Below are 27,138 nucleotides of genomic sequence, written 5' to 3'. Positions count from 1 at the left end.
TGCTTCAGGCATTCACTGGAAGGGTTTGAGAGTTGAGGTGAGCTGCATCAGGGGTATGGCCACCCAACTGTAATCCCAAATGAATGATCGGTAAAAGTTCGTGAACCCCAGGAACTGCTGCAGCTGCTTGTGGCAGCTGGGCACTGGCCACTTCACCATGGCTTAAAACTTTGAAGGGTCTGGCTTGACCTGGCCTCTTTCCAGGATATTCCCCAGGAATGAGACAGAGGGGACATGGAATTCACATTTCTCCACCTTAACAAACAATTTGTTCTCAAGCAGCTGCTGGAGAAACTGGTGTACCTGGATCTCATGCTCTTGGGGACTGTGGCAGAAGATCAGGATTTTATCAAGATAAATAAATGCAAAACAATTGATAAAATCCCAGAGAATGTCATTTACTGGACTCTGGAATACTGTGGGGGCATTTGTGAGTCCAAATGGTATGCCCCTGTATTTGAAGTGGCCCGGAGAAGTGTTAACCCTCTGTGGTCAAGAGCTTTGCTGGCGAAGCCTGGAAGGTTTAGCATGAGTAAGTCATGTGTTTAGATAAATATCTTTGTGAGTTTTTATTATACAAGCATGATAAACATATTGACAGAAACTTTATACTTCACAGTTTCCTATATGCCTCCTGCCATATAATATTATATTTTTTTAAATTACCTAAATTAGATGAAACTTTAAACTTGTCACCTTATTCAGTCACACAAGAGTTGGAGCACTGAGCACACACTTACACATTCATAAAAGACTATTCACATGGTAACAGCACGATAATCACTTTCATTCTTTCGGTTTTGATTGGTTTCTCTTTCGTGGTGGGAACGCCCACTGTAAACAGGATAAAATCTGTCAGCCATTAGCTTAGGCTCCCTGTTTGGAGGTGAAACTTGTTGTGAGATGGCACGTGAATTTCATGCGCTTCGGCTGATTCAGGACACCGATTTGATTCATGATTTAATTCATGATCCCATTCATACAGGCATGTGAAAAAATTAGGACACCTCATGAAATCCTGTGTATTTTAAAATATATTTGGACATATGGGTATTTAATGTAAATTTTAATTAAAATGAGGGATCCAAGTAATATAACTAAACAATAAAAAAATAAGAAAAGCCTTTTTAAAACTTTCTGTAAAATTTAATTAAAAAATAATGCAATTTCTGGTGAGGAATAAATTAGGACACCCCCCTATATTATCCCTCTTAAAATGTTGAAAATCCCAAACAGGTGCATCACGTCAGGTGCACATGATTAGTACATCGTTACCCAGCATTTGAATGGAGCCTTGCCCTATTTAAACCTCAAATTTAGTTTGGTGTGGCCCTGACAGTTGGGATGTTGAGGTGAGCGCCATGGTGAGGTCTAAAGAGCTTCCTGATGCCCTCAGAAAGAAGATTGTGGCCGCTTACGACTCTGGTAAAGGATTCAAAAAGATTTCAAAAGCATTTAACATTAGCCATTCCACCATTCGCAAAATTATTTACAAGTGGAGGACATTTAAAACAACTGCCACCATGCCAAGATCTGGCCGTCCGAGCAAGTTTACCCCAAGAGCAGAACGCAAGATGGTCAAAGAGGTCCTGAAAAATCCTAAAGTGTCATCAAGGGAATTACAGCAGGTTCTGGCAACTGTCAATGTGAAAGTGCACGACTCTACCATCAGAAAGAGACTGCACAAGTGTGACTTGCATGGGAGGTGTGCAAGGAAGAAACCTTTGCTCTCTAAAAAAAACATCAAGGCCAGACTGAAGTTTGCCAGAGAGAACATAGACAAAGACCACGACTTCTGGAATAAGGTTCTTTGGACAGATGAGTCTAAAATTGAATTATTTGGACACCAGAACAGAAGACATGTTTGGCGTAAACCAAATACAGCCTTCCAAGAAAAGAACCTCATACCAACTGTAAAGCATGGAGGGGGCAGTGTCATGGTTTGGGGATGCTTTGCTGCAGCAGGACCTGGCCAACTCACCATCATAGAATCCACCATGAATTCTACTGTGTATCAGAGGGTGCTTGAAGAAAATGTGAAACCATCTGTCAAAAAATTAAAGCTGAAGCGTAACTGGATACTGCAACAAGACAATGACCCAAAGCATACCAGCAAATCCACCAAGGACTGGCTAAAAAAGAAGAAGTGGAGAGTCCTGGAATGGCCAAGTCAAAGCCCTGATCTTAATCCCATCGAAATGCTGTGGGGTGACTTGAAACGGGCTGTACATGCAAGACACCCCTCAAACATCTCACAGCTAAAAGAATTCTGCATTGAGGAGTGGGCCAAACTTTCTCCTGATCGATGTCAGAGACTGGTAAAAGGCTACAAAATGCGTCTCGTTGAAGTTATATCAGCCAAAGGGGGCAACACTAGCTACTAGGGGGTAGGGTGTCCTAACTTTTTCCTCCATTGAAATACATACTTTATTTTTTTTCTTTTTTTGGATTTGTCAAACAATGTTCATTTTTGTTGTTAAATTGCAATCAAATCACTTTCTTTTTGAAAAATACATAAAAACATGCCTGGATATTGGTATGTGTACCATTTCTAAATAAAAAGCTGATTATTTAATGGGGTGTCCTAATTTTCTCACATGCCTGTAATTCAGGACAGTGATTCAATTCAATCTTGAGAACCACGACAGTGATGATGAGCGGTGCCTTTTTTTTTCTTTGACTCAATCCAGCTGAAGATCAAGTCAAGTAAGTGTAAATATTTCTTCTATTTCTTATGAACATATCGGTTGATATGTGTGTGCTGTAGTGCATACACAGGAAAAATGACTGAGCAATTTTTCCAGAGTTAAAAGTATTTTCCTCAAAAATATTTAATTTTGCTCTATTTTGAGTTTTGAAAATAAAATTTGGAGTTGGAGTACAGTGGGAGCAACATCACAGAGTAATTGAGTAACAGAGTTGGCTGTGGCTCTGAACTGAGTAAAATAGTACAAGAGTTAATTTCAAGACACTGAATAGCGTCAAATACAAAAATAAAGTCAAATACCAGTGTAGTAGTTCAATACTGGTGGGTGGAGCACAGAGGACATCAGGACAGAGATCAGGTCCAACTTAGCGTTGATTGTCACACTTTTCAGTCTAACAATTTACTCAAACAGACACACACACATGACGAGTGTCTCGTTCAGGGTTGAGCTCCTCTGCTGTCTGCTCTCCCTCCTTATATAGGGTGCGGTCACTGGGAAGACACACAAACACAGGTTAATTGCTCTCAGGTGTAGTGATTCTGCCACTCACCTTCCCTGACTCCGCCCTCCTGTCACAGACAGGCGATTGACCACGCCCCCACTGCCACATACCCCCACCGCCCGACTCAGGCCGGGCAGCCGTCCGGCCTGCAGCCGACTCCCCTCCCTTGACGGGAGAGGAAGTCTGCCATGACCATCTGCGCCCCTGGCCTGTGGACCACCTTGAAATTGAAGGGTTGGAGTGCCAGATACCAATGGGTGATCCGCGTGTTGGCATCCTTCATGCAGTGGAGCCACTGGAGGGGTGCGTGGTCCGAACAGAGGGTGAAAGGGCACCCCAGCAGGTAGTAACGGAGGGCGAGGACCGCCCACTTGATCGCTAGACACTCTTTTTCAATTGTGCTGTAGCGCCCCTCATGCACTGACAGCTTGCTGCTAATGTACAGGACGGGGCGGTCCTCCCCCTCCACCTCCGGGACAAAACCGCCCCCAGCCCTCTGTCCAACGCGTCGGTCTGCAACACAAAAGGGAGAGAAAAGTCAGGGGAGTGTAATAGTGGCCCCCCACACAGTGCAGCCTTTACCTCAGAGAAAGCCCGCTGGCATTGCTCTGTCCACTGGACCGGATCTGGAGCCCCCTTTTTAGTGAGATCAGTCAACGGGCTGGTGACTTCTGAATAATTAGCTATAAACCTACGATAGTAGCCAGCCAGCCCCAGGAACTGTCTCACCCCCTTTTTGGTCTTGGGCCTCAGGCAAGCCGCAATCGCTGCTGTCTTATTAATTTGGGGACGCACATGCCCGTTGCCCAAGTGGAAGCCCAGATACCGTACTTCCACCCGCCCAATCGCACACTTCTTTGGGTTGGCTGTGAGACCCGCTCGCCTCAGTGACCTAAGGACAGCCTTAGGTGTTCCAGGTGCCTCGGCCAGTCATTACTATATATGATGATGTCATCAAGATAGGCGGCCGCATAGGTGGCGTGGGGGCGGAGGACCCGGTCCATCAGCCGCTGAAACGTAGCGGGTGCCCCAAACAGCCCAAACAGAAATGTGAGGAATTGGTGTAACCCAAATGGTGTGGAAAAGGCCGTTTTTTCTCGGGATAGTGGAGTCAAGGGGATCTGCCAATATCCCTTCGTCAAATCCAGTGTCGAATAAAAGCGAGCCGTGCCTAGTCGATCGAGCAACTCATCAATACGAGGCATTGGGTACGCGTCGAATTTAGACACCGCATTGACTTTTCTATAGTCCACACAGAACCGGACCGACCCGTCGGCCTTGGGTACCAAGACCACCGGGCTGCTCCAGTCACTGTGGGACTCCTCGATGATGCCCATTTCGAGCATGGTCTGAAGTTCTTCCCGAACCACCTTTTTTTTGTGTTCGGGTAGCCTGTAAGGGCGGCTACGCACTACCACCCCCGGGGGCATCTCTATGTGGTGCTCTATGAGGTTAGTGCGACCGGGCAGGGGCGAGAACACGTCCGAAAGCTCGGTCTGCAACTGGGCAACCTCCGTGAGTTGGGTCGGGGAGAGGTGGTCTCCACAGGGGACCGGAGAGGTACGTGATGCCAATGTCCGTTTTTGAACCTCCGGCCCCAGCTCCGCCTTCTCCGGAACCACCGACACCAATGACACGGGGACCTCCTCATTCCAGAGTTTAAGCAGATTGAGGTGGTAAATCTGTAGCGCCCCACCCCGTCCATTCGCCTCACCTCATAGTCGACGTCCCCGACTCGCCGTGTGACCTCAAAGGGTCCTTGCCACTTGGCGATCAATTTGGAGCTCGACGTGGGCAACAGTACGAGTACCTTATCTCCCGGTGTGAACTCTCTAAGGTGCGTACCCTTGTTGTACAGGGGGGCTTGCCGTTCCTGGGCCTGCCGCAAATTCTCCTGAGTTAGGTGGGTGAGCGTGTGGAGTTTTGCGCGCAGGTCCATAACGTACTGAATTTTGTTCTTGCTTTGTGAAGGTCCCTCCTCCCAATTTTTCCGCAGCACGTCCAGGATGCTGCGCGGCTTACGCCCATATAATAATTCGAACGGGGAGAACCCCGTGGAGGCTTGGGGGACCTCTCGCACTGAGAACAACAAGGGTTCGAGCCATTTATCCCAATTACGTGTGTCCTCACTTACGAATTTTTTAATAATATTTTTGAGGGTGCGGTTGAACCGTTCCACTAAACCGTCCGTTTGTGGGTGATACACGCTGGTGCGGATCGGCTTAATCCCCAATAACCCATACAGTTCGCGCAGTGTTCGTGACATAAACATAGTGCCTTGATCAGTCAGAATCTCTTTCGGGATTCCAACTCGGGAGATGACGCGGAAGAGCGCCTCTGCAATACTGTGTGCTGAGATATTGCGCAGAGGCACTGCTTCCGGGTATCGCGTTGCATAGTCCACCAGAACTAATATAAAGCGGTACCCTCGTGCTGACAGATCTAATGGCCCGACGAGATCCATCCCAATTCTCTCAAATGGGGTCTCGATTAATGGAAGAGGGCGCAAAGGCGCTTTTGGAATGGCTGCTGGATTTACTAACTGGCATTTGCGGCATGCCGTACACCACCTACGGACATCGCCGCGAATCCCCGGCCAGTAGAATCGGGCCATTATTCAGGCTAGTGTTTTATCCTGCCCCAAGTGTCCAGCCATGGGATTAAAGTGAGCCACCTGGAATACCAATTCCCGGCGGCTCTTCGGAATTAAAAGCTGCGTGACTCGCTCTTTAGTTTGAGTGTCCTGCGTCACTCGGTATAATCTATCCTTCATAATCGCAAAGTAGGGGAAGGACAGGGTGGCATTCGGCTGGAACGTTTGACCATCGATTACTCTCACTTGGTCAAACGCATGCCGCAGAGTCTCATCTCGCGACTGCTCTAATGGGAAATCCGCGAGGGATTCCCCAATAGAGAGAGGAGGAGCCGGCAGCTCCTCACTCTGACGCGGAGATGACGTAGACAGCTCTGCGACAGCTGCTCCCGCCAAAGCGACACCGGGACCTCCCCCTGTCAAATGGCAGGACCCACTATTTACTAGGCATGTCATTAAACCCCGAAATCCCGGCCAATCAGTCCCCAAAATTAAAGAGTGGGTAAGGCGAGGATTAACCACCGCCTTCACTATAAATTTTTCCCCTCTGAAAATAATGTGGACCGACACCAAAGGGTAGCCGTGAACATCCCCGTGCACACACAACACCTTCACCCCTTGTGCTCCCCCCAATGCCTCGTTTTGAACCAGGCTTTGGCGAATTGAGGTCTGATTACAACCAGAATCCACCAACGCCTGATATGTAGCCCCTTGGATACTCACCGGTATGCAATACGCTCCGGCCTGATCGAGGGCAGCCTCTGGCGCGTTGGGGATCCGAACCACCGTGCCCACTTCCATTGCCATGCACTGCTGCTGAAGGTGGCCCGGCTCCCCGCAGCGCCAGCAAACCAGCCCGGGCTTTCCCTCTGCACCGGTGATCTGGGGCTCACTCACCTGAGGTGGGGGAGAGACAGACACAGAAGGGAGAAACGGGAGGGCACCGCGGGTGCGGCGGGCCGGCTGGGGTGGTGCCAGCCCCCGCCTCCGCGGTGGGGGAATGGGGCGAGGACGGGACACAGGAGGAGGGGGAGAGAGAGAGAGAGAGAAGAGGAGAGAAGAGAAGATGCCATCTGCTGTCCTGCCGCCGGGACAGCCACCAAATGGTCCTCCGCCAGCTCGACTTCCTGATCCAGCGATGCCGGGCGGTGGCACCGGACCCACTCCGCAGTTCCTGCTGGCAAGAGAGCGATGAACTGTTCCAGCGCCACCTGGTCGATGATTCCTTCGGCGCCGCGGTTGTTGGCCCTCAGCCACTGCCAGCAGGTGTCCTGGAGCTGCTGGCCAAATGCGAATGGCCGGCCGATTTCCTTCAAATGCAGCGCGCAGAAGCGCTGGCGCTGCTGTTCTGGAGTGTGCCCCACGCGCTGGAGGACGGCCCGGCAGAGGTCCGCGTAGGCCAGCCGGTGGTCGGCAGGGAGCTGTAGCGCGGCCAGCTGTGCTTCTCCCGTGAGCAGGGGGAGGAGGCGCGCCACGCGCTGCTCCATCGGCCACCTCGAGGCTTCGGCGACTTGCTCAAAGAGTGTGATGAATGCCTCGGGGTCGTCCTGCGGGCCCATCTTGGTTACGGTGAGGGGAGACGGGCCCGCGGTAGGAGTGCTGGTGGACCCCGCCGACGCGAGGAGGTGCCGGAATGCCTGTCGATCTTCTTGCTGGGCCAACACCAGGGCCTCGAACCGCTGTTCCTGCTCCTTTCGGAGGGTGAGTAGCACCTGGTGCTGGCTTTGCTGGGCTGTGGCGAGGGCATGGACCAGTTCAGCGAACGGGGAGGACTCCATGGGGCTGTGAGGCTGCTGTGCTCCAGATCCCGGGTTCTGGCACCACTGTAGTAGTTCAATACTGGTGGGTGGAGCACAGAGGACGGCAGAACAGAGATCAGGTCCAACTTAGCATTTATTGTCCACACTTTTCAGTCTAACAATTTACTCAAACAGACACACACATGACGAGTGTCTTGTTCAGGGTTGAGCTCCTCTGCTGTCTGCTCTCCCTCCTTATATAGGGCGTGGTCACTGGGAAGACACACAAACACAGGTTAATTGCTCTCAGGTGTAGTGATTCTGCCACTCACCTTCCCTGACTCCGCCCTCCTGTCACAGACCGGTGCTTGACCACGCCCCTGCTGCCACAACCAGATAATTGAAGATGTTGTAAAAAGCAGTTTTAGAACTGTGTTGGAATGTGTGAAAAAAACATGACCTTACCCATTGTGACTTGACCTGATGGGATTAAGAGTTGGCAGCAGAAAGAGTTTTCACTCTTCTCATTGAATGGAATGGAAAATTTTTACTCTTCTCACTGAATATCCCTCCCATTGCCAACCCTTTATCCCAAAACAATCGGACATAATTTTTTTGATGGCCAGTTAATTGTCCAACTCAATGGAGCAGATTCCATCAGGCTTTTGAACCACAGATTATAATCACCATCTACCTCTATATTTCCATCAGACTTTTGAACCACGGATTATAATCACCATCTACCTCTATATTAGCAATTTTGCACAAGACATTGTACAGTATACCTGTCTCTATGTTTGCACATTGTTTATTTGCCTCTTTTTTAAATGTTATCTTTGTTTTTTTCATTCTACTTTTATATTTTGCATTCCATATGCACTTTATATTTAATATTTCGTATTATATAATATCAGCTGGATAGTACAGTGGTAATGCTCACTGAATACAATGCAGGAGATCGGGGTTCGAATCCCGGTCGGGGCAAAACATCATCCAGTCAGGGTCCTTAGGCAAAACCCCTCATGATATATCAGCCTACCTCAGGAATGAGTGAAAACATAACTGATAGAGTCATACCGGCTCAGACGTCGCCCGGGTCAACAAGGTCTGCATCAGTTGCTAGGGAACCAGGGCAAACTGATGAGAAATGGGCTACTGGAACAAGACATCGATGGACGAGGACAGAAAATACGGATTTGCTGGAATGCTACTACACAAGCAATCCCAGAGAGAGGGGATACATGCAGAGAATGTGGGACCATTGGATACTTCGAAACCCACAATCAAGGCTAACAAAGAAACAGCTATTAGCCCAGTGTTCCAACATCCATAATCGAAATCTGCTATCACAACTAGAGATTAATGAAATACAACAACGATGCTACGGCAAGGGGGAGCCAGGAAGACAGGTCAGCGGGGAGATGTCATCATCCCCACAACCAGAGATTGGGTACCAAGCCCCAACAGCTAACAGCCTCAACACAAGAGCTGCTGACCTGAGAAGGAAGATCGTGACCCAACTGGAAACCTGGAGCCCCCGACGAATACCGAAGCTGAGTTGCCAAGTACCTTCAGAAGATCTACTAGTAGATGTGAATGCTGCTCTGAAGACAATCTCCACAAGAACCATCACTGAGACCAACAAGCTGATACACAGTACAGCAACAGTATTCATGGAGATGCTTGGACACAAGGTGGGCTCGGGACATAACAAACAGTATCCACCATGGAAGAGATGATTAGAGGCCAAGATAAAGGCAGCACGGAGAGAAGTTAGCCAGCTAGCTGAACTACAGAAAGGGAACATGGTGAATAAAGGGGCGCCCAGGAAGTACAACTCCCTCTCCATACCAGAGGCACTCGAAACTGCCAAACAGCGACTAACAGCTCTGGCCACCCGGTTGAGGAGATACACCAAGGAAGGAGAGGCCAGGAGAATAAACAAGCTGTTCTCCACTGAACCAGCCAAGGTGTACTCTCAATGGCAGGGGAACAACAACCGGTCAGACCCACCAAGAGCTGAGGTGGAAAAATACTGGAAAGACATATGGGAAAGAAAGGCATCACACAACACCGATGCCCAATGGTTAGTGGACCTAAGAGCTGACCACAGCAACCTCCCAGAACAAGAACCAGTAACCATCTCAATGGCAGACGTCCAAGAAAGAGTGTCAAAGATGAAGAGCTGGACAGCACCAGGCCCCGATATGATCCATACGTACTGGCTGAAGAAGCTAACTGCACTCCATGAACGCCTAGCAGCACAGATGAACCAGCTGCTGAGGGATGGAACCCACCCAGAATGGCTAACCCAAGGCAGGACAGTCCTAATCATGAAGGACCCCCAGAAGGGACCCATCCCATCCAACTACCGGCCAATTACCTGTCTCTGCACAACATGGAAGGCCCTGTCAGGCATCATTGCGGCAAAAATGAGTAAGCATGTGGCTCAATACATGAGCGAGGCACAGAAAGGAATCGGCAGTAACACCAGAGGAGCCAAGCACCAGCTACTGGCCGATAGAACAGTCGCCCGAGACTGTAAGAAGAGACAGACCAACCTGTGCACTGCCTGGATTGACTACAAGAAAGCCTATGACTCAATGCCACACACATGGATACTGGAATGTCTGGAACTGTATAAGATCAACAGGAACCTAAGGACCTTCATACAGAACTCAATGGAAATGTGGAAGACAACCCTAGAGGCCAACTCAAAACCCATTGCCCAAGTCAACATCAAGTGTGGCATATACCAAGGAGATGCGCTATCACCACTGCTGTTCTGCATAGGCCTGAACCCCCTCAGTCAGATCATCACGAAGAGCAGATACGGGTACCGATTCCGTAGTGGGGCAACAATCAGCCACCTGCTCTACATGGATGACATCAAGCTGTATGCCAGGAATGAGCGAGAAATAGACTCGCTGATCCACACCACCCGGATCTACAGCGATGACATAGGGATGTCATTCGGATTGGACAAGTGTGGCCGGATGGTCTCAAAGAGAGGCAAGATGATCCAGACTGAAGGGATTGACCTACCAGAGGGCAACATAGGTGATATCCAAGACAGCTACAAGTACCTTGGCATCCCACAGGCTAATGGAAACCATGAAGAGGCCACAAGGAAGTCAACAACAGCCAAATACCTACAGAGAGTAAGGCAGGTCCTGAAAAGTCAGCTGAATGGTAAAAACAAGGTCTGAGCCATCAACATGTACGCACTACCAGTCATCAGATACCCCGCTGGTATCATAAACTGGCCAAAGGAGGAGATAGAAGCCACAGATATCAAGACTAGAAAGCTCCTCACCATGCATGGAGGGTTCCACCCCAAGTCCAGCACCCTGAGACTATACACTAAGCGGAAAGAGGGAGGCCGCGGGCTAGTGAGCGTCAAGACCACGGTCCAGGATGAAACATCGAAAATCCGAGAATACATCAGAAAGATGGCCCCAAAGGATGAACTGCTAAGTGAATGTCTCAGGCAGCAGAACCCTGATGAGAGTGCAGAGGAGGAGGAGGAACAGACAACCTGGAGAGACAAACCCCTACATGGCATGTACCACCGTCAGATAGAGGAAGTGGCTGATATCAAGAAATCCTACCAGTGGCTGGATAATGCAGGACTGACAGACAGCACAGAGGCACTAATCATGGCAGCACAAGAACAGGCCATAAGCACAAGAGCCATAGAGGCCAGGATCTACCAGAGTAGATCAGACCCAAGATGCAGACTGTGCAAAGAAGCCCCTGAAACAGTCCAGCACATAGTAGCAGGGTGTAAGATGCTAGCTGGATCAGCGTACATGGAGAGGCACAACCAAGTGGCTGGGATAGTATACAGGAACATCTGCAACCAGTATGGAATAGAAATACCCAAGTCCCAATGGGCCATACCACAGAAGGTGGCTGAGAACAACAGGGCCAAGGTTCTGTGGGACTTCAGCTTCCAGACTGACAAACAGATCCTGGCTAACCAACCGGACATAGTGGTGGTGGACAAAGAGCAGAAGAGGGTGGTGGTGATAGATGTGGCGATCCCAGCTGACGCCAACATCAGGAAGAAGGAACATGAGAAACTTGAGAAGTATCAAGGGTTGAAAGAGCAGCTGGAACGGATGTGGAAGGTCAAGGGTTGCGTGGCCCCCGTGGTAGTGGGGGCACTTGGGGCAGTAACCCCCAAACTGGGAGAGTGGCTCCAGCAAATCCCAGGAACAACATCTGAAGCCTCAGTCCAGAAGAGCGCAGTCCTAGGAACATCGAAGATACTGCGCAGAACCCTCAAACTCCCAGGCCTCTGGTAGAGGACCCGAGCTTGAGGATGACATGGATACCACCCCCCCGCCGGGGGTGAGAAGGAGATTTTTATATATATATATAGCCATCCAGTCCCCATCCAGAACTACACATCCCATCAATGGACATGTGGACTGTACCGTACTGTGCTTTCAGTGCTACGACTCCGTCATACCCCTGAGACCAAAAGGGGGAATGGAGGGACAGCCACAGTCCCCATCCAGAACTACACATCCCATCAATGGACATGTAGACTGTACCGTACTGTGCTCTCAGTGCTACGACTCCGTCATACCCCTGAGACCAAAAGGGGGAATGGAGGGACAGCCACAGTCCCCGTCCAGAACTACACATCCCATCAACCAACTTCCGTGATGACCTACGTCACGGCTGGGCAGGATCACCTATGTCACGTCCTCCATGACTCTATAAGTGACCCGGAAACCCTCCATTCTCTCTCTCTTCTGTGGACTTCGCGTCGTACAGACATATAGAGATACCCCCCGCTCATCAGACCGTCCAAAATCACGACGTCTGCCTTGCAAGAAAGAAGACTCGCTTTCGTATATACCACTGGCCACAGTAAAAAAATACCTAAGTTGTGTCGTCTCACTCAATTGAGTTACAACCGGTTTATTTGTTTATTATAAGTAACGTTACGACTGCAGCCCAAGCAGTTAATTAAAAGTTAGAAGCGACCGGATTCCTTCTGATTTAATTGCTGTGCACATTGTTTGATCAGAGACTTTTCCTCACAAATGACAAAGTTTGGATCAAGGAAGTCTCTGCGCCTTTTTACAGGAGCGACCCACGAGCTTCTGTGAACCGCGTGAAACTTCAGGACATCTTTGCATTCCTACATGGGAGCAAGATACTGGAAGTAAGACTGGCATTTGGGCAAACTAGTCTTAGGAATTAGCTTTATGAAGTAGTGTGAATTTAAACTCAGAAACTGTTTAATTGTGCACACTGTAGACACTTAGAGTGTCGAGTTGATCATTGTGGTTCTACATTGTTCTCTCAGTTGTTTTAATAGATAGGTTGTTGCATGCTTTTCTCTATCCTTTCTAACACCCTTAATTTCATTTTTACACACTGACTTCATCAAGATTTCAGGGGATTTGGTAATGTTATAAGGTAGTGGGATTAGCAACCACGACGAATTCCTTTGTCTCAAGAAACCACGAAGTGATTTCCCTTCCCCCAACACCTTAGATAACATTCCAAACTTTACAGCTCTCCCTCACACACACACACACACACACACACACACACACACACACACACACACACACACACAGACCCCCGCTCACACACACATATATTGCTGCTGCTGACCATATTGAATGTATTCAACTGCTATTACCCATTTAGTATCGTTGTTATAATAAATTCAATTATTCTGTTAAACTGTGCTTGTCTGTCTGTTGCTGATATATCCTTGAAGTCACACAATCTCAAAGAACTCCAAATTGCCTTCACCCAAGTATATATGAATGCTATTGGCTGTAGTGTCTATGTAGTACGGTAAGTAATACATTATTGCTGCATCGGTAGTGATCATAATAATTTGGAATATACCATAATTTAGCTGTTTGGTAATTTATTAGTAAACACCAAAATTAATGGTATGATTTAATGAGACTGATCACTTAAGACCAATTGCACCCACAGTAGACACACTCAGTTTTGCACAAGCTCAGTCAACGTGCACAGTCAGCGTAGACACAATATCTGGGTTCTCCACACAGACTGCACAGTTGATGCAATTTTCATCATGTGCACCATGCACACACTGTGCATGGACCACTTTTGCTGAAGTATACTTGGGCATTCAGGCTACATCATTACAAGTCATCACTTTTGTTTGAAGTAGATTTTCTCTTTCATGTAGTTGTCTGTCATATATCTTCCACCACCATGCTGAGAAAGAATTCCTAAGTAGGGTTGAGATATGGAGAATAAGGTGTTCAGAAAAAGCTTGTGAATCTAGCATTATTGTCAAATCAGTAATGGACTCAAATACTCTGATGGAAACAGACACTACCCCAAATGATCTCAGAAGACTGCTCTGGCTGTCCCTGTTGTTGATGTTCCAGTTCCATCAGTGCACTTCTAAGATAATTGAGGAACATCAGTTGATGTGCAGTGTTATTCCATGAACCAGTAACTGATCAATAATTGTTGCTCTTATGTCTTGTGTAATTTGGTGTTATCACCTTCCTCCTCCTTTTCATCTCACCTCTTGACCCACTCCTCTCCTTCACCACCTTTTCTTTGATTTCTTTCCTGGTTCTTGAGCTCCATTTTAGCAAACAAAGCACTTACCTGAGGTCCCTTTTATGCATGCATTCACTTTGCATAACAGTCCCTCAGAGGTGCATGCATGATTAAACAATTAGAAAAATGTGCTGAGAGTTACAGTTTTTCCCAACCAGTTTGACACATTTTTCACAGCAATAATGTCATTTTCATGACTGTGAAGAGTTTCTCAAAACAGTGCATTTCTTAAAACAGAACTACTGTACAGCTGTTAGTAGAGCTGTTAAGGCCCTATAAACATAAGAATTGTGCACAACATGATGAAAGCATGAAACTTTCAGGGTTTGTTCTCCAGGGCATAACAATTAATTTAAGATCTGGAGGCGCTCTCAGTTTGACCTTGGAGGTCATTTAGAAGTCATCGACCCTTGTTATGTGCAATTTCAATGGACAGGATTAAAAATTGGGGCATTTTATCATATAAGTGTGACAAAAATTGTAATTACATGTGGATTTCCATTTTTCTAGGTCATGAGGGTCCATTTATAGTGATATTACACTTAGAAGTCAAGGTTAAGATGAAGGTCACTCTAAAATATATGATGTGTTATGTCAATTTCAACAACTTTTATGATTTTGTAGCATATTGCCAAGCAGTATATACTTTGTAATTGTAAAATGACTTCCAAATGAGTGATACAAGTGATACAGGCCTAATGTGAGTATTCTAATCATTGCAGTCTCCAGAACATGCACAAAGGGCAGTACACTTCAATTCTGCCTTTTTGCATTTGCAGTGACCACAACAGCCCTTTTTGCAACCACAATGCAAAAGCTCATAGCACGACTGTGAGGCCTCAGGTAGTGTTGTCCAAAGTGGCTGCCGTCCATCGTCACTGTTAACCCATCCCCAGTCTGAAGGACTTGGCAACTGGGGCCTAATAACCAAGGCAAGGTTCCATACATGAGCCTGATACATGGCTCGTTTGATGTGTTGTCTCAAAGCAGCTTGTGTAGGGGGGATGTTTTCCAACGATCTTGACTTTCGTGTGAAAAGATGTTTCCATGCCTCATTGACACCTACACATGTACTTGTCCTGTCATAAATGAGAACAACAAAGCGTTCCAGCTGTGACAAAGACAGGTCACTCAGTTCTTGTGGCATTTGCAACATTTTGTGAAAAGCCTCCGTGACTTCTGGGTACACAAGCCACGTGTCCCAAGCAGTCTTTTTACCACGGCCACAGAATGCTGATGTTGTATCACAGCCAGTGATATGGCAATGAAAGTTTAAGTCATGATTTGAATATATATATATATATATATATAAATGATAAAAATAATTATTAAATTTATGTAGTTTACCTGGGTATCTATCAGTTACAGTTCATCTGCCATTTCCCAATTTTACATTATTATCATTACGTTTTTTGTTTATTTCATTCATTTACCTCTATGGGTGTATATCTATTTATGTTTATTTACTTGATTATGCCTTAATACATGCATATTTATACTTACTGTACATTTTTAGCAAAATTGCTCCCAAAAACACACCCATTTCAGCTCTCATGCACAGAAATGTCCTATTGATGACCTCAATGACCTCTAATTGACCTCCAAGGTCAAACTGAGAGCGCCTCCAGATCTTAAATTAATTGTTATGCCCTCAAGAACAAACCCTGAAAGTTTCATGCTTTTATCATCTTGTGCACGATTCATCTGCTTATCTGCTCTACTATGTGTAAAAGGTTCTAAAACACCCCAAATACTTACCACATGCACCAAAATGCACAAAGTTGATCAATCACTACAACATTGTGACTAAATGGTGAGATTATTTTTGTCATTTACAAATATTTATACCACAATACTCTTTTTCTATTTATGAAAACTTGGTATTTTCTTCTTCTTCTTCTTCTTCTTCTTCTTCTTCTTCTAAAACTTGGTATTTGGAATACTGCTGTCACAACAAAGGTGAAACCAATAAAATATAATACAACTATAAAACACATTTATTGAGAGTGGTCAGCACAGTAAAATCATGGTCAACAAACCATTTGTTAGTAGTTTTGGCACTGTTGGTATGTGCTAAGTCCTGCCGGAAAAGAAAATTGGCATCTCCATAAAACTTGGTAGATAGCTGCATTGACTTTGTACTTGATAAAACACAGTGGACCATATATATATAAAATTCTCAAATCTGTTGGACTCTCTCTTACACACACACTGTATATATATATATATATATATAAAAATCTCCTTCTCACCCCCGGCGGGGGGGTGGTATCCATGTCATCCTCAAGCTCGGGTCCTCTACCAGAGGCCTGGGAGTTTGAGGGTTCTGCGCAGTATCTTCGATGTTCCTAGGACTGCGCTCTTCTGGACTGAGGCTTCAGATGTTGTTCCTGGGATTTGCTGGAGCCACTCTCCCAGTTTGGGGGTTACTGCCCCAAGTGCCCCCACTACCACGGGGACCACGCAACCCTTGACCGTCCACATCCGTTCCAGCTGCTCTTTCAACCCTTGATACTTCTCAAGTTTCTCATGTTCCTTCTTCCTGATGTTGGCGTCAGCTGGGATCGCCACATCTATCACCACCACCCTCTTCTGCTCTTTGTCCACCACCACTATGTCCGGTTGGTTAGCCAGGATCTGTTTGTCAGTCTGGAAGCTGAAGTCCCACAGAATCTTGGCCCTGTTGTTATCAGCCACCTTCTGTGGTATGGCCCATTGGGACTTGGGTATTTCTATTCCATACTGGTTGCAGATGTTCCTGTATACTATCCCAGCCACTTGGTTGTGCCTCTCCATGTACGCTGATCCAGCTAGCATCTTACACCCTGCTACTATGTGCTGGACTGTTTCAGGGGCTTCTTTGCACAGTCTGCATCTTGGGTCTGATCTACTCTGGTAGATCCTGGCCTCTATGGCTCTTGTGCTTATGGCCTGTTCTTGTGCTGCCATGATTAGTGCCTCTGTGCTGTCTGTCAGTCCTGCCTTATCCAGCCACTGGTAGGATTTCTTGATATCAGCCACTTCCTCTATCTGACGGTGGTACATGCCATGTAGGGGTTTGTCTCTCCAGGTTGTCTGTTCCTCCTCCTCCTCTGCACTCTCTTCAGGGTTCTGCTGCCTGAGACATTCACTTAGCAGTTCATCCTTTGGGGCCATCTTTCTGATGTATTCTCGGATTTTCGATGTTTCATCCTGTACCATGGTCTTGACGCTCACTAGCCCGCGGCCTCCCTCTTTCCGCTTAGTGTATAGTCTCAGGGTGCTGGACTTGGGGTGGAACCCTCCATGCATGGTGAGGAGCTTTCTAGTCTTGATATCTGTGGCTTCTATCTCCTCCTTTGGCCAGTTTATGATACCAGCGGGGTATCTGATGACTGGTAGTGCGTACATGTTGATGGCTCGGACCTTGTTTTTACCATTCAGCTGACTTTTCAGGACCTGCCTTACTCTCTGGAGGTATTTGGCTGTGGTTGACTTCCTTGTGGCCTCTTCATGGTTTCCATTAGCCTGTGGGATGCCAAGGTACTTGTAGCTGTCTTGGATATCACCTATGTTGCCCTCTGGTAGGTCAATCCCTTCAGTCCGGATCATCTTGCCTCTCTTTGAGACCATCCGGCCACACTTGTCCAATCCGAATGACATCCCTATGTCATCGCTGTAGATCCGGGTGGTGTGGATCAGCGAGTCTATTTCTCGCTCGTTCCTGGCATACAGCTTGATGTCATCCATGTAGAGCAGGTGGCTGATTGTTGCCCCACTACGGAATCGGTACCCGTAGCCGCTCTTCGTGATGATCTGACTGAGGGGGTTCAGGCCTATGCAGAACAGCAGTGGTGATAGCGCATCTCCTTGGTATATGCCGCACGTGATGTTGACTTGGGCAATGGGTTTTGAGTTGGCCTCTAGGGTTGTCACATTTCCATTGAGTTCTGTATGAAGGTCCTTAGGTTCCTGTTGATCTTATACAGTTCCAGACATTCCAGTATCCATGTGTGTGGCATTGAGTCGTAGGCTTTCTTGTAGTCAATCCAGGCAGTGCACAGGTTGGTCTGTCTCTTCTTACAGTCTCGGGCGACTGTTCTATCGGCCAGTAGCTGGTGCTTGGCTCCTCTGGTGTTACTGCCGATTCCTTTCTGTGCCTCGCTCATGTATTGAGCCACATGCTTACTCATTTTTGCCGCAATGATGCCTGACAGGGCCTTCCATGTTGTGCAGAGACAGGTAATTGGCCGGTAGTTGGATGGGATGGGTCCCTTCTGGGGGTCCTTCATGATTAGGACTGTCCTGCCTTGGGTTAGCCATTCTGGGTGGGTTCCATCCCTCAGCAGCTGGTTCATCTGTGCTGCTAGGCGTTCATGGAGTGCAGTTAGCTTCTTCAGCCAGTACGTATGGATCATATCGGGGCCTGGTGCTGTCCAGCTCTTCATCTTTGACACTCTTTCTTGGACGTCTGCCATTGAGATGGTTACTGGTTCTTGTTCTGGGAGGTTGCTGTGGTCAGCTCTTAGGTCCACTAACCATTGGGCATCGGTGTTTTGTGATGCCTTTCTTTCCCATATGTCTTTCCAGTATTTTTTCACCTCAGCTCTTGGTGGGTCTGACCGGTTGTTGTTCCCCTGCCATTGAGAGTACACCTTGGCTGGTTCAGTGGAGAACAGCTTGTTTATTCTCCTGGCCTCTCCTTCCTTGGTGTATCTCCTCAACCGGGTGGCCAGAGCTGTTAGTCGCTGTTTGGCAGTTTCGAGTGCCTCTGGTATGGAGAGTGAGTTGTACTTCCTGGGCGCCCCTTTATTCACCATGTTCCCTTTCTGTAGTTCAGCTAGCTGGCTAACTTCTCTCTTTGCTGCCTTTATCTTGGCCTCTAATCGTCTCTTCCATGGTGGATACTGTTTGTTATGTCCCGAGCCCACCTTGTGTCCAAGCATCTCCATGATTACTGTTGCTGTACTGTGTATCAGCTTGTTGGTCTCAGTGATGGTTCTTGTGGAGATTGTCTTCAGAGCAGCATTCACATCTACTAGTAGATCTTCTGAAGGTACTTGGCAACTCAGCTTCGGTATTTGTCGGGGGCTCCAGGTTTCCAGTTGGGTCACGATCTTCCTTCTCAGGTCAGCAGCTCTTGCGTTGAGGCTGTTAGCTGTTGGGGCTTGGTACCCAATCTCTGGTTGTGGGGATGATGACATCTCCCCGCTGACCTGTCTTCCTGGCTCCCCCTTGCCGTAGCATCGTTGTTGTATTTCATTAATCTCTAGTTGTGATAGTTATGGATGTTGGAACACTGGGCTAATAGCTGTTTCTTTGTTAGCCTTGATTGTGGGTTTCGAAGTATCCAATGGTCGAAGTATCCATTCTCTGCATGTATCCCCTCTCTCTGGGATTGCTTGTATAGTAGCATTCCAGCAACTCTGTGTTTTCTGTCCTCGTCCATCGATGTCTTGTTCCAGTAGCCCATTTCTCATCAGTTTGCCCTGGTTCCCTAGCAACTGACGCAGACCTTGTTGACCCGGGCGACGTCTGAGCCGGTATGACTCTATCAGTTATGTTTTCACTCATTCCTGATATTACAGGAAAATGGCTGGATCAATCTTCATGAAACTTTCAGCATAGGTGGGCATTGGTCTCAAATAGAACCTCCAACATTTTGAGGGTCATGCAGTCACTAAAAAGGTCAAATCGTTTTTGTCGTGGCTGCTGCCTCATATAGGGGTGCCACTACATCATCGCGCAGTAAGAATGTAAGAGTGTAAAAGTCGCACACTGCGCATGCGCATACATGTGTTCTGATTAAAATGGCCGGTGAGTGTATACAATTTGGTTCACCATTCGAAATAAACGGACTAGACTAAAGAAATCAATTTCAGACATGTTTACGCTTATTACAGAGGGAAAGTGTGTTCCACTGAGCTCTAGTGCCGGGCCATTTCCAGGAAATAAGAGTTTGGTCATGGTGACAACATGTGTATGTCAGCCTTGGTTTGGAGGTTTCAGTTTCAAAAACTGTAAGAATTAAGAGTGGAATAATATAAAGTACAGACACTTGGTATATTTTACTTCTGTGATTTTTAAATTGTTCATTTTTGGATTACACTTCATCCCCGATCTGAACCCGAGTGGTGTTTTGTTATTGGACTTCTGTGCTAGTCACGGTTTGTCCATAACGAACACCATGTTCGAGCATAGGGGTGGAGAAGTCCTGCCTCAAGTGGAGGAGTTTAAGTATCTCGGGATCTTGTTCACGAGTGAGGGAAGGATGAAGCGTGAGATCGACAGGCGGATCGGTGCAGCCTCCGCAGTGATGCGGTCGCTTTACCGGTCCATCGTGGTGAAGAAGGAGCTGAGCCAAAAGGCGAAGCTCTCAAGTTACCGGTCGATCTACGTACCGACTCTCACCTATGGTCATGAGCTTTGGGTAATGACAGAAAGAACAAGATCGCGGATACAAGCGGCTGAAATGAGTTTCCTTCGCAGGGTGGCTGGGCGCTCCCTTAGAGATAGGGTGAGAAGCACAGTCACTCGGGAGGAGCTCGGAGTAGAGCCACTGCTCCTCCACATCGAGAGGAATCAGCTGAGGTGGCTTGGGCATCTTTTTCGGATGCCTCCTGGACGCCTCCCTGGGGAGGTGTTCCAGGCATGTCCCCCCGGGAGGAGGCCCCGAGGAAGGGGACTATGTCTCTCGGCTGGCCTGGGAACGCCTCGGTGTTCTTCCCGAGGAGCTGGCCGAGGTGTCTGGGGAAAGGGAAGTTTGGGCTTCCATGCTTAGACTGCTGCCTCTGTGACCCGGTCCCGGATAAGTGGAAGAAGTCGAGACGAGACTTCATTTTTGTGGCTACTGCCTCATAGAGTAAATATATATTTTATATTTATTATATGGACATGGGATCAGAAATCTATTTTATTTATAAGCAGTAGTCACATGTACCCATAGCATACGTATTTTTTTCATGACATTTTCCTTCATATTTATCATAAGTGCTACCAAGCGAGGTTTGTTTTGCCTGGCAACACTTGTTTGATATATTTGATGTCTTCAGGATTGTACTACAATGTAGAAAGTAGTCCAAATACAGAAAAACATGTGAATGAGTAGGGGTGTCCAAACTTTTGACTGGTACTATACCAAGATGATGTGGGGAAAAAAAAAAAAAATAGGGCGGCACGGTGGTGTAGTGGTTAGCGCTGTCGCCTCACAGCAAGAAGGTCCTGGGTTCGAGCCCCGGTGCCGGCGAGGGCCTTTCTGTGTGGAGTTTGCATGTTCTCCCCGTGTCCGCGTGGGTTTCCTCCGGGTGCTCTGGTTTCCCCCACAGTCCAAAGACATGCAGGTTAGGTTAACTGGTGACTCTAAATTGAGCGTAGGTGTGAATGTGAGTGTGAATGGTTGTCTGTGTCTATGTGTCAGCCCTGTGATGACCTGGTGACTTGTCCAGGGTGTACCCCGCCTTTCGCCCATAGTCAGCTGGGATAGGCTCCAGCTTGCCTGCGACCCTGTAGAAGGATAAAGCAGCTAGAGACAATGAGATAATGAGATGAAAAAAAAATATATATATATATAAAACAGGATAAGTGGCTACAGATAGCGGATGGATATTTTTTTCAACATTTTGTAAATCTAATTTCTTACCTATATACAACCCCGATTCCAAAAAAGTTGGGACAAAGTACAAATTGTAAATAAAAACTGAATGCAATGATGTGGAAGTTTCAAAATTCCATATTTTATTCAGAATAGAACATAGATGGCATATCAAATGTTTAAACTGAGAAAATGTATCATTTAAAGAGAAAAATTAGGTGATTTTAAATTTCATGACAACACATCTCAAAAAAGTTGGGACAAGGCCATGTTTCCCACTGTGAGACATCTCCTTTTCTCTTTACAACAGTCTGTAAACGTCTGGGGACTGAGGAGACAAGTTGCTCAAGTTTAGGGAGAGGAATGTTAACCCATTCTTGTCTAATGTAGGATTCTAGTTGCTCAACTGTCTTAGGTCTTTTTTGTCGTATCTTCCATTTTATGATGCGCCAGATGTTTTCTATGGGTGAAAGATCTGGACTGCAGGCTGGCCAGTTCAGTACCCGGACCCTTCTTCTACGCAGCCATGATGCTGTAATTGATGCAGTATGTGGTTTGGCATTGTCATGTTGGAAAATGCAAGGTCTTCCCTGAAAGAGACGTCATCTGGATGGGAGCATATGTTGCTCTAGAACCTGGATATACCTTTCAGCATTGATGATGTCTTTCCAGATGTGTAAGCTGCCCATGCCACACGCACTAATGCGACCCCATACCATCAGAGATGCAGGCTTCTGAACTGAGCGCTGATAACAACTTGGGTCGTCCTTCTCCTCTTTAGTGCGAATGAAACAGCGTCCCTGATTTCCATAAAGGATTTCAAATTTTGATTCGTCTGGCCACAGAACAGTTTTCCACTTTGCCACAGTCCATTTTAAATGAGCCTTGGCCCAGAGAAGATGTCTGCGCTTCTGGATCGTGTTTAGATACAGATTCTTCTTTGAACTATAGAGTTTTAGCTGGCAACGGCAGATGGCACGGTGAATTGTGTTCACAGATAATGTTCTCTGGAAATATTCCTGAGCCCATTTTGTGATTTCCAATACAGAAGCATGCCTGTATGTGATGCAGTGCCGTCTAAGGGCCCGAAGATCACGGGCACCCAGTATGGTTTTCCAGCCTTGACCCTTACGCACAGAGATTCTTCCAAATTCTCTGAATCTTTTGATGATATTATGCACTGTAGATGATGATATGTTCAAACTCTTTGCAATTTTACGCTGTCGAACTCCTTTCTGATATTGCTCCACTATTTGTCGGCGCAGAATTAGGGGGATTGGTGATCCTCTTCCCATCTTTACTTCTGAGAGCCTCTGCCACTCCAAGATGCTCTTTTTATACCCAGTCATGTTAATGACCTATTGCCAATTGACCTAATGAGTTGCAATTTGGTCCTCCAGCTGTTCCTTTTTTGTACCTTTAACTTTTCCAGCCTCTTATTGCCCCTGTCCCAACTTTTTTGAGATGTGTTGCTGTCATGAAATTTCAAATGAGCCAATATTTGGCATGAAATTTCAAAATGTCTCACTTTCGACATTTGATATGTTGTCTATGTTCTATTGTGAATACAATATCAGTTTTTGAGATTTGTAAATTATTGCATTCTGTTTTTATTTACAATTTGTACTTTGTCCCAACTTTTTCGAATCGGGGTTGTATACAAAATGCTATGTAGTAAAATAAATGCTGAATTTTCTTGTTTTTAGCAAAAGCTTGTTTTTTTTTTTAATCATTTGAGCAGTACAGGGAAGCAAATAATCCATCAATTTAATATATTCAATACGGGATCCAAACACATTTCCTTAAATAAACAACGAACATGGGAAAATCCAGGAAAGACTGATGTTCCTCCCACAAGCTGGGGTATAAATAAGCTTCTCCCCCACATCACACTGTGCAGGTGACTGTAGAATCAGTGTGTATTCTCACTAGACATTAGTTTAATACCACATTATAAACATGGACGCCTTTGTTGGAAGCTGGAAACTTGTGAAAAGTGAAAATTTTGATCAGATGCTAACTGTGTGTGGTAAGTTGTTTTTTTTTTTCTTTGTTGCAATTTTTTTGCTTTTTTTAACTCTACATTTACTGTCCACTTTTATAGGTGTTGAAGAGGAAGTAATAAATGTCGTTGACATGCTTAAACCAGTCATGACCTTTTCCCAAGACGGTGACTGTGTGGTCTATAAAGTACAGTCCTCCATTCTTAAGACAGAAAACAAGTTCAGATTAGGTGAAGAGTTTCATGATGAAGTTTTCCCTGGCAGATTCTGCAAAGTAAGAATCTAAAATTCATTGTTCAACATTTTATTCAGTCTAAATTCAGGCTGCAGTTGGTAAAATTGTACAACAGTGTGTACAGTGATGAGAATCTGTAGTCTGAATCTGATTCTAAGCATGAATAGATAATTCAAGTCAGTTTTGCAGCTTTACACCCAATCTGTGTTGTTTGTTTGTTTGTTTGTTTGTTTTGTTTCTTTGTTTTTTAGAGTACTATGAACCTGGAAGGAAAAAAACTCATCCATGTACAGCTCTATAAGGGCTGGATTATCACGATTGTCCGAGAGATCCAGGATGGGGAAATGATTGAGGTGAGGGGAAAAAAGAAGCAGTTGTAACAGTGGCACGTTAACAATAATTTAGTATTTGCTCGACTACGCCACCTAGGGTGGGGGAAGACAACCTAGGAAAATAAAATTACCCCCCCCCCCCCCCCCCCAATTTAACAATATCAGGACACAGGTTCGGAGCACTCATAGGCAGGAGTCAAGTTAAAATTTATATCAAGTTCAAGTTCATTTATTCTTTTCACAAAGTATAAAACGTTAAGAGCAGTGTACAATAAATACAGGTTGACTGATCAGGCCAAACCAGTTTAATAACAATGTTCAAGGATAGAAACAAGTTCACGTATATACACCTTAAGTCAATCATACACCAATCAGAAGGCTACAATATTCCATACACATAATACATCCTACACATAATACATCCAGTAGCCTAACAAATCAACATCATAAAAATACATACAAGTGTGCAACAATGCAGGTGATTATGCAAGAGCCAGCTACAAGAGAAGTCAAGATGATAAGTATGGCACTAACCCTAGTGTGATACCCTTAAGGCATATAATTGCAGAGAGAATGTGGAACCACATTCACACGGCACACACACACGGCACGGCACGTGCGGGAGGGGAAACTGCCCCCAATGTCACAAAACACCCTGGTACAGGGTGGGGCAAATAGTGCTACTCTTACAAAGGTGGCACAGGAATGAGGCTAGCCAATAGCAGCACGGTCAAAAGGAACAGCAAAAGACCAAGAAAAACCACACAAAAATAAAGAAACACACACTTCAACTAAAACTGAGAAACACTGCAAACAATCATAAACACTGCAGACAAATGACAATAATCACCCAAGTGCACAAAGCGATGGAAAAGTGAAAGAATCTGCCACCTAAAGTCCGGCGTGCTATGGCGACGCCTCCGCACCTGCCCAGGGGAGAAAAAAAGAGAAGACACTCAATGGCAAGTATTACAGATTCTACTGTGTGGTAGTGATTACATACACCATAAGGAGCAGATGTAACTTAACTTTATATAGCAGTAGAGAGGGGGGCTAAGCCAGCCTCACAATGGCAGGGAACAGTATGTACAATCACCTCCCGTGCCGTGCCTAGGGTAAAACACTCACAACCACACACATACTGTAACAAAGCCTCACAGATACACAAACAGGAGACTGGTACCCCAGCTCCGGACAGAGGGCCAAAGAAAAAAAATAAACAAAACAAAATTAACCAAACAACAAAAATCAATAAAATCAAATAATCAACAGTCCAAAGTAGGATGGGCAGGTGAACCGGAAATGGCACAATTGCTACGGCGACAAAACAGCAACCCCCCGTGGCTACATTACAATCCCCCTGCAATAAACAAACACCCAGTAAGAACTAGCATTGTAAATAACTGGTGATTTGCTAACCAAGAGGAAGAAATGAGTAGCCTACTCACGGCATAGATCCAAGTTTCGGTCACGTCACACTAAAACCACACACTAAAAGAAGTGAGGGCAAATTAGTGACCAATGGTATCGTAATAATCAATGTGACAAACACAAAAATAGAGCCAACTTACCTTTCACTAACTATGGTCAAACCCACATGAGCCCACCCCTCGGCCACTCCAAACCCAACGATTTAGTAACAGCCAAGCAGGTCTGCAATAGGGCCCAGGCGATGGGGCGAAACGCCAATTCACGAAAAAGTTGTACCACAAGCGCAAATGCAATAGCTAAACGCGCTGAAGTGAAAGTAGATGCACAGAAAAGTGCAGTTCCAACATAGACGTGACTGAAACACCGACCCTCCCAGATAATATTCCCAGCCAGCAGCAACCCACACACCAGCCGGCGTTTTTGCTCCCAGCACAACAGCAGGATGGAAAGACACCAACGTCACATCCCAGAGCCAAATTTATCAACATAAAAGTCCCTGGTACTCACGGCTCAACCAACCACAAAAAGGAGCAAGTAACTAATCAGCGCCAGATTGGAGAGCATTGCCCAATCTGTCACACATTCATGAATGAGAGCGATGAGGCTCTTTAAAGTGAACATCAGTGTAATTTTCTTTCTATTTTACAGACTAGGACATGTGAAAATGTCCCAGCAGTTCTTATATATGAGAGGGTGTAAATGGACAAACTTCATTGCTTCTTCATCACTGACGTGCAGTATGAAAACATGCTTCAAAACCATGAGAACGAAGAACTGCAAACAGCTGCATAAGTCTGGAGCAATAGGAACCAAACTCAATAAAGAAATTTAGAAAATATCCCATGTTGATGTTATTTATTATTCAGTGTGGTTTTGATATTACAGAGCAATGCATTAATTCTAATTACACCACAGTGCTGCCGAATTCTGGATCCTGATTGGTCAGAAAGTGTTGATTAATTTTCTATCACTGCAGCTCTGACAAAAGATTCCCCTACATTTCTGTTCCAGTAATTACATCCTCATTTAAACTGTCATAGCTCACTGTGTATTTATGAGAAACAAATCTGGAGTGGGTTTCCCAAAAGCCTCTTGAGGCTAAGAGCGTCTTTAACTGCCTCTTCAGAGCCATTGTTAAGCTCTTGTGATTTTCCCAAATAATGTCATAGCCAAAGTAGTACTTTAGTTCACTGTTAACTTCTGATGAACCTGGATCACTCTTTCACAACAAAGAGCATCTCACTTGCAGCCAAATGCACAGAATGTGCATGCATCTCACAATCAACAGGTGGAAACTGGTGTTGAATCTGCTGCTGGCGTTCAATTAATTTTCTTGTACATTGCAAGTACATCGAGTTAATTTTTAAATATGCAGAACATTATGACTATATTCCAATATATTATGGAATTATGTTTATTAAATGAAATATCATAATGTCACAT

General features: G+C 45.9%; 1 protein-coding gene across 1 annotated transcript; it reads left to right on the top strand.

Moving 5' to 3' along the window:
- Nucleotides 1–1,361: 1,361 nt before the first annotated feature.
- LOC132882477 (fatty acid-binding protein, brain-like) lies at nucleotides 1,362–26,394 on the top strand. The gene is made up of 4 exons (XM_060915594.1): nucleotides 1,362–1,425; nucleotides 23,799–23,971; nucleotides 24,184–24,285; nucleotides 26,344–26,394. The coding sequence occupies exons 1-4, from the start codon at nucleotides 1,362–1,364 to the stop codon at nucleotides 26,392–26,394; spliced, it is 390 nt and encodes a 129-aa protein (XP_060771577.1).
- Nucleotides 26,395–27,138: the final 744 nt, after the last annotated feature.

The sequence above is a fragment of the Neoarius graeffei genome, chromosome 3 (assembly GCF_027579695.1).
Source record: "Neoarius graeffei isolate fNeoGra1 chromosome 3, fNeoGra1.pri, whole genome shotgun sequence".
Classification (NCBI taxonomy): domain Eukaryota; kingdom Metazoa; phylum Chordata; class Actinopteri; order Siluriformes; family Ariidae; genus Neoarius; species Neoarius graeffei.
Note: the sequence above shows the minus strand (reverse complement) of the source record. Positions and strands in the feature narration are given on the sequence as shown.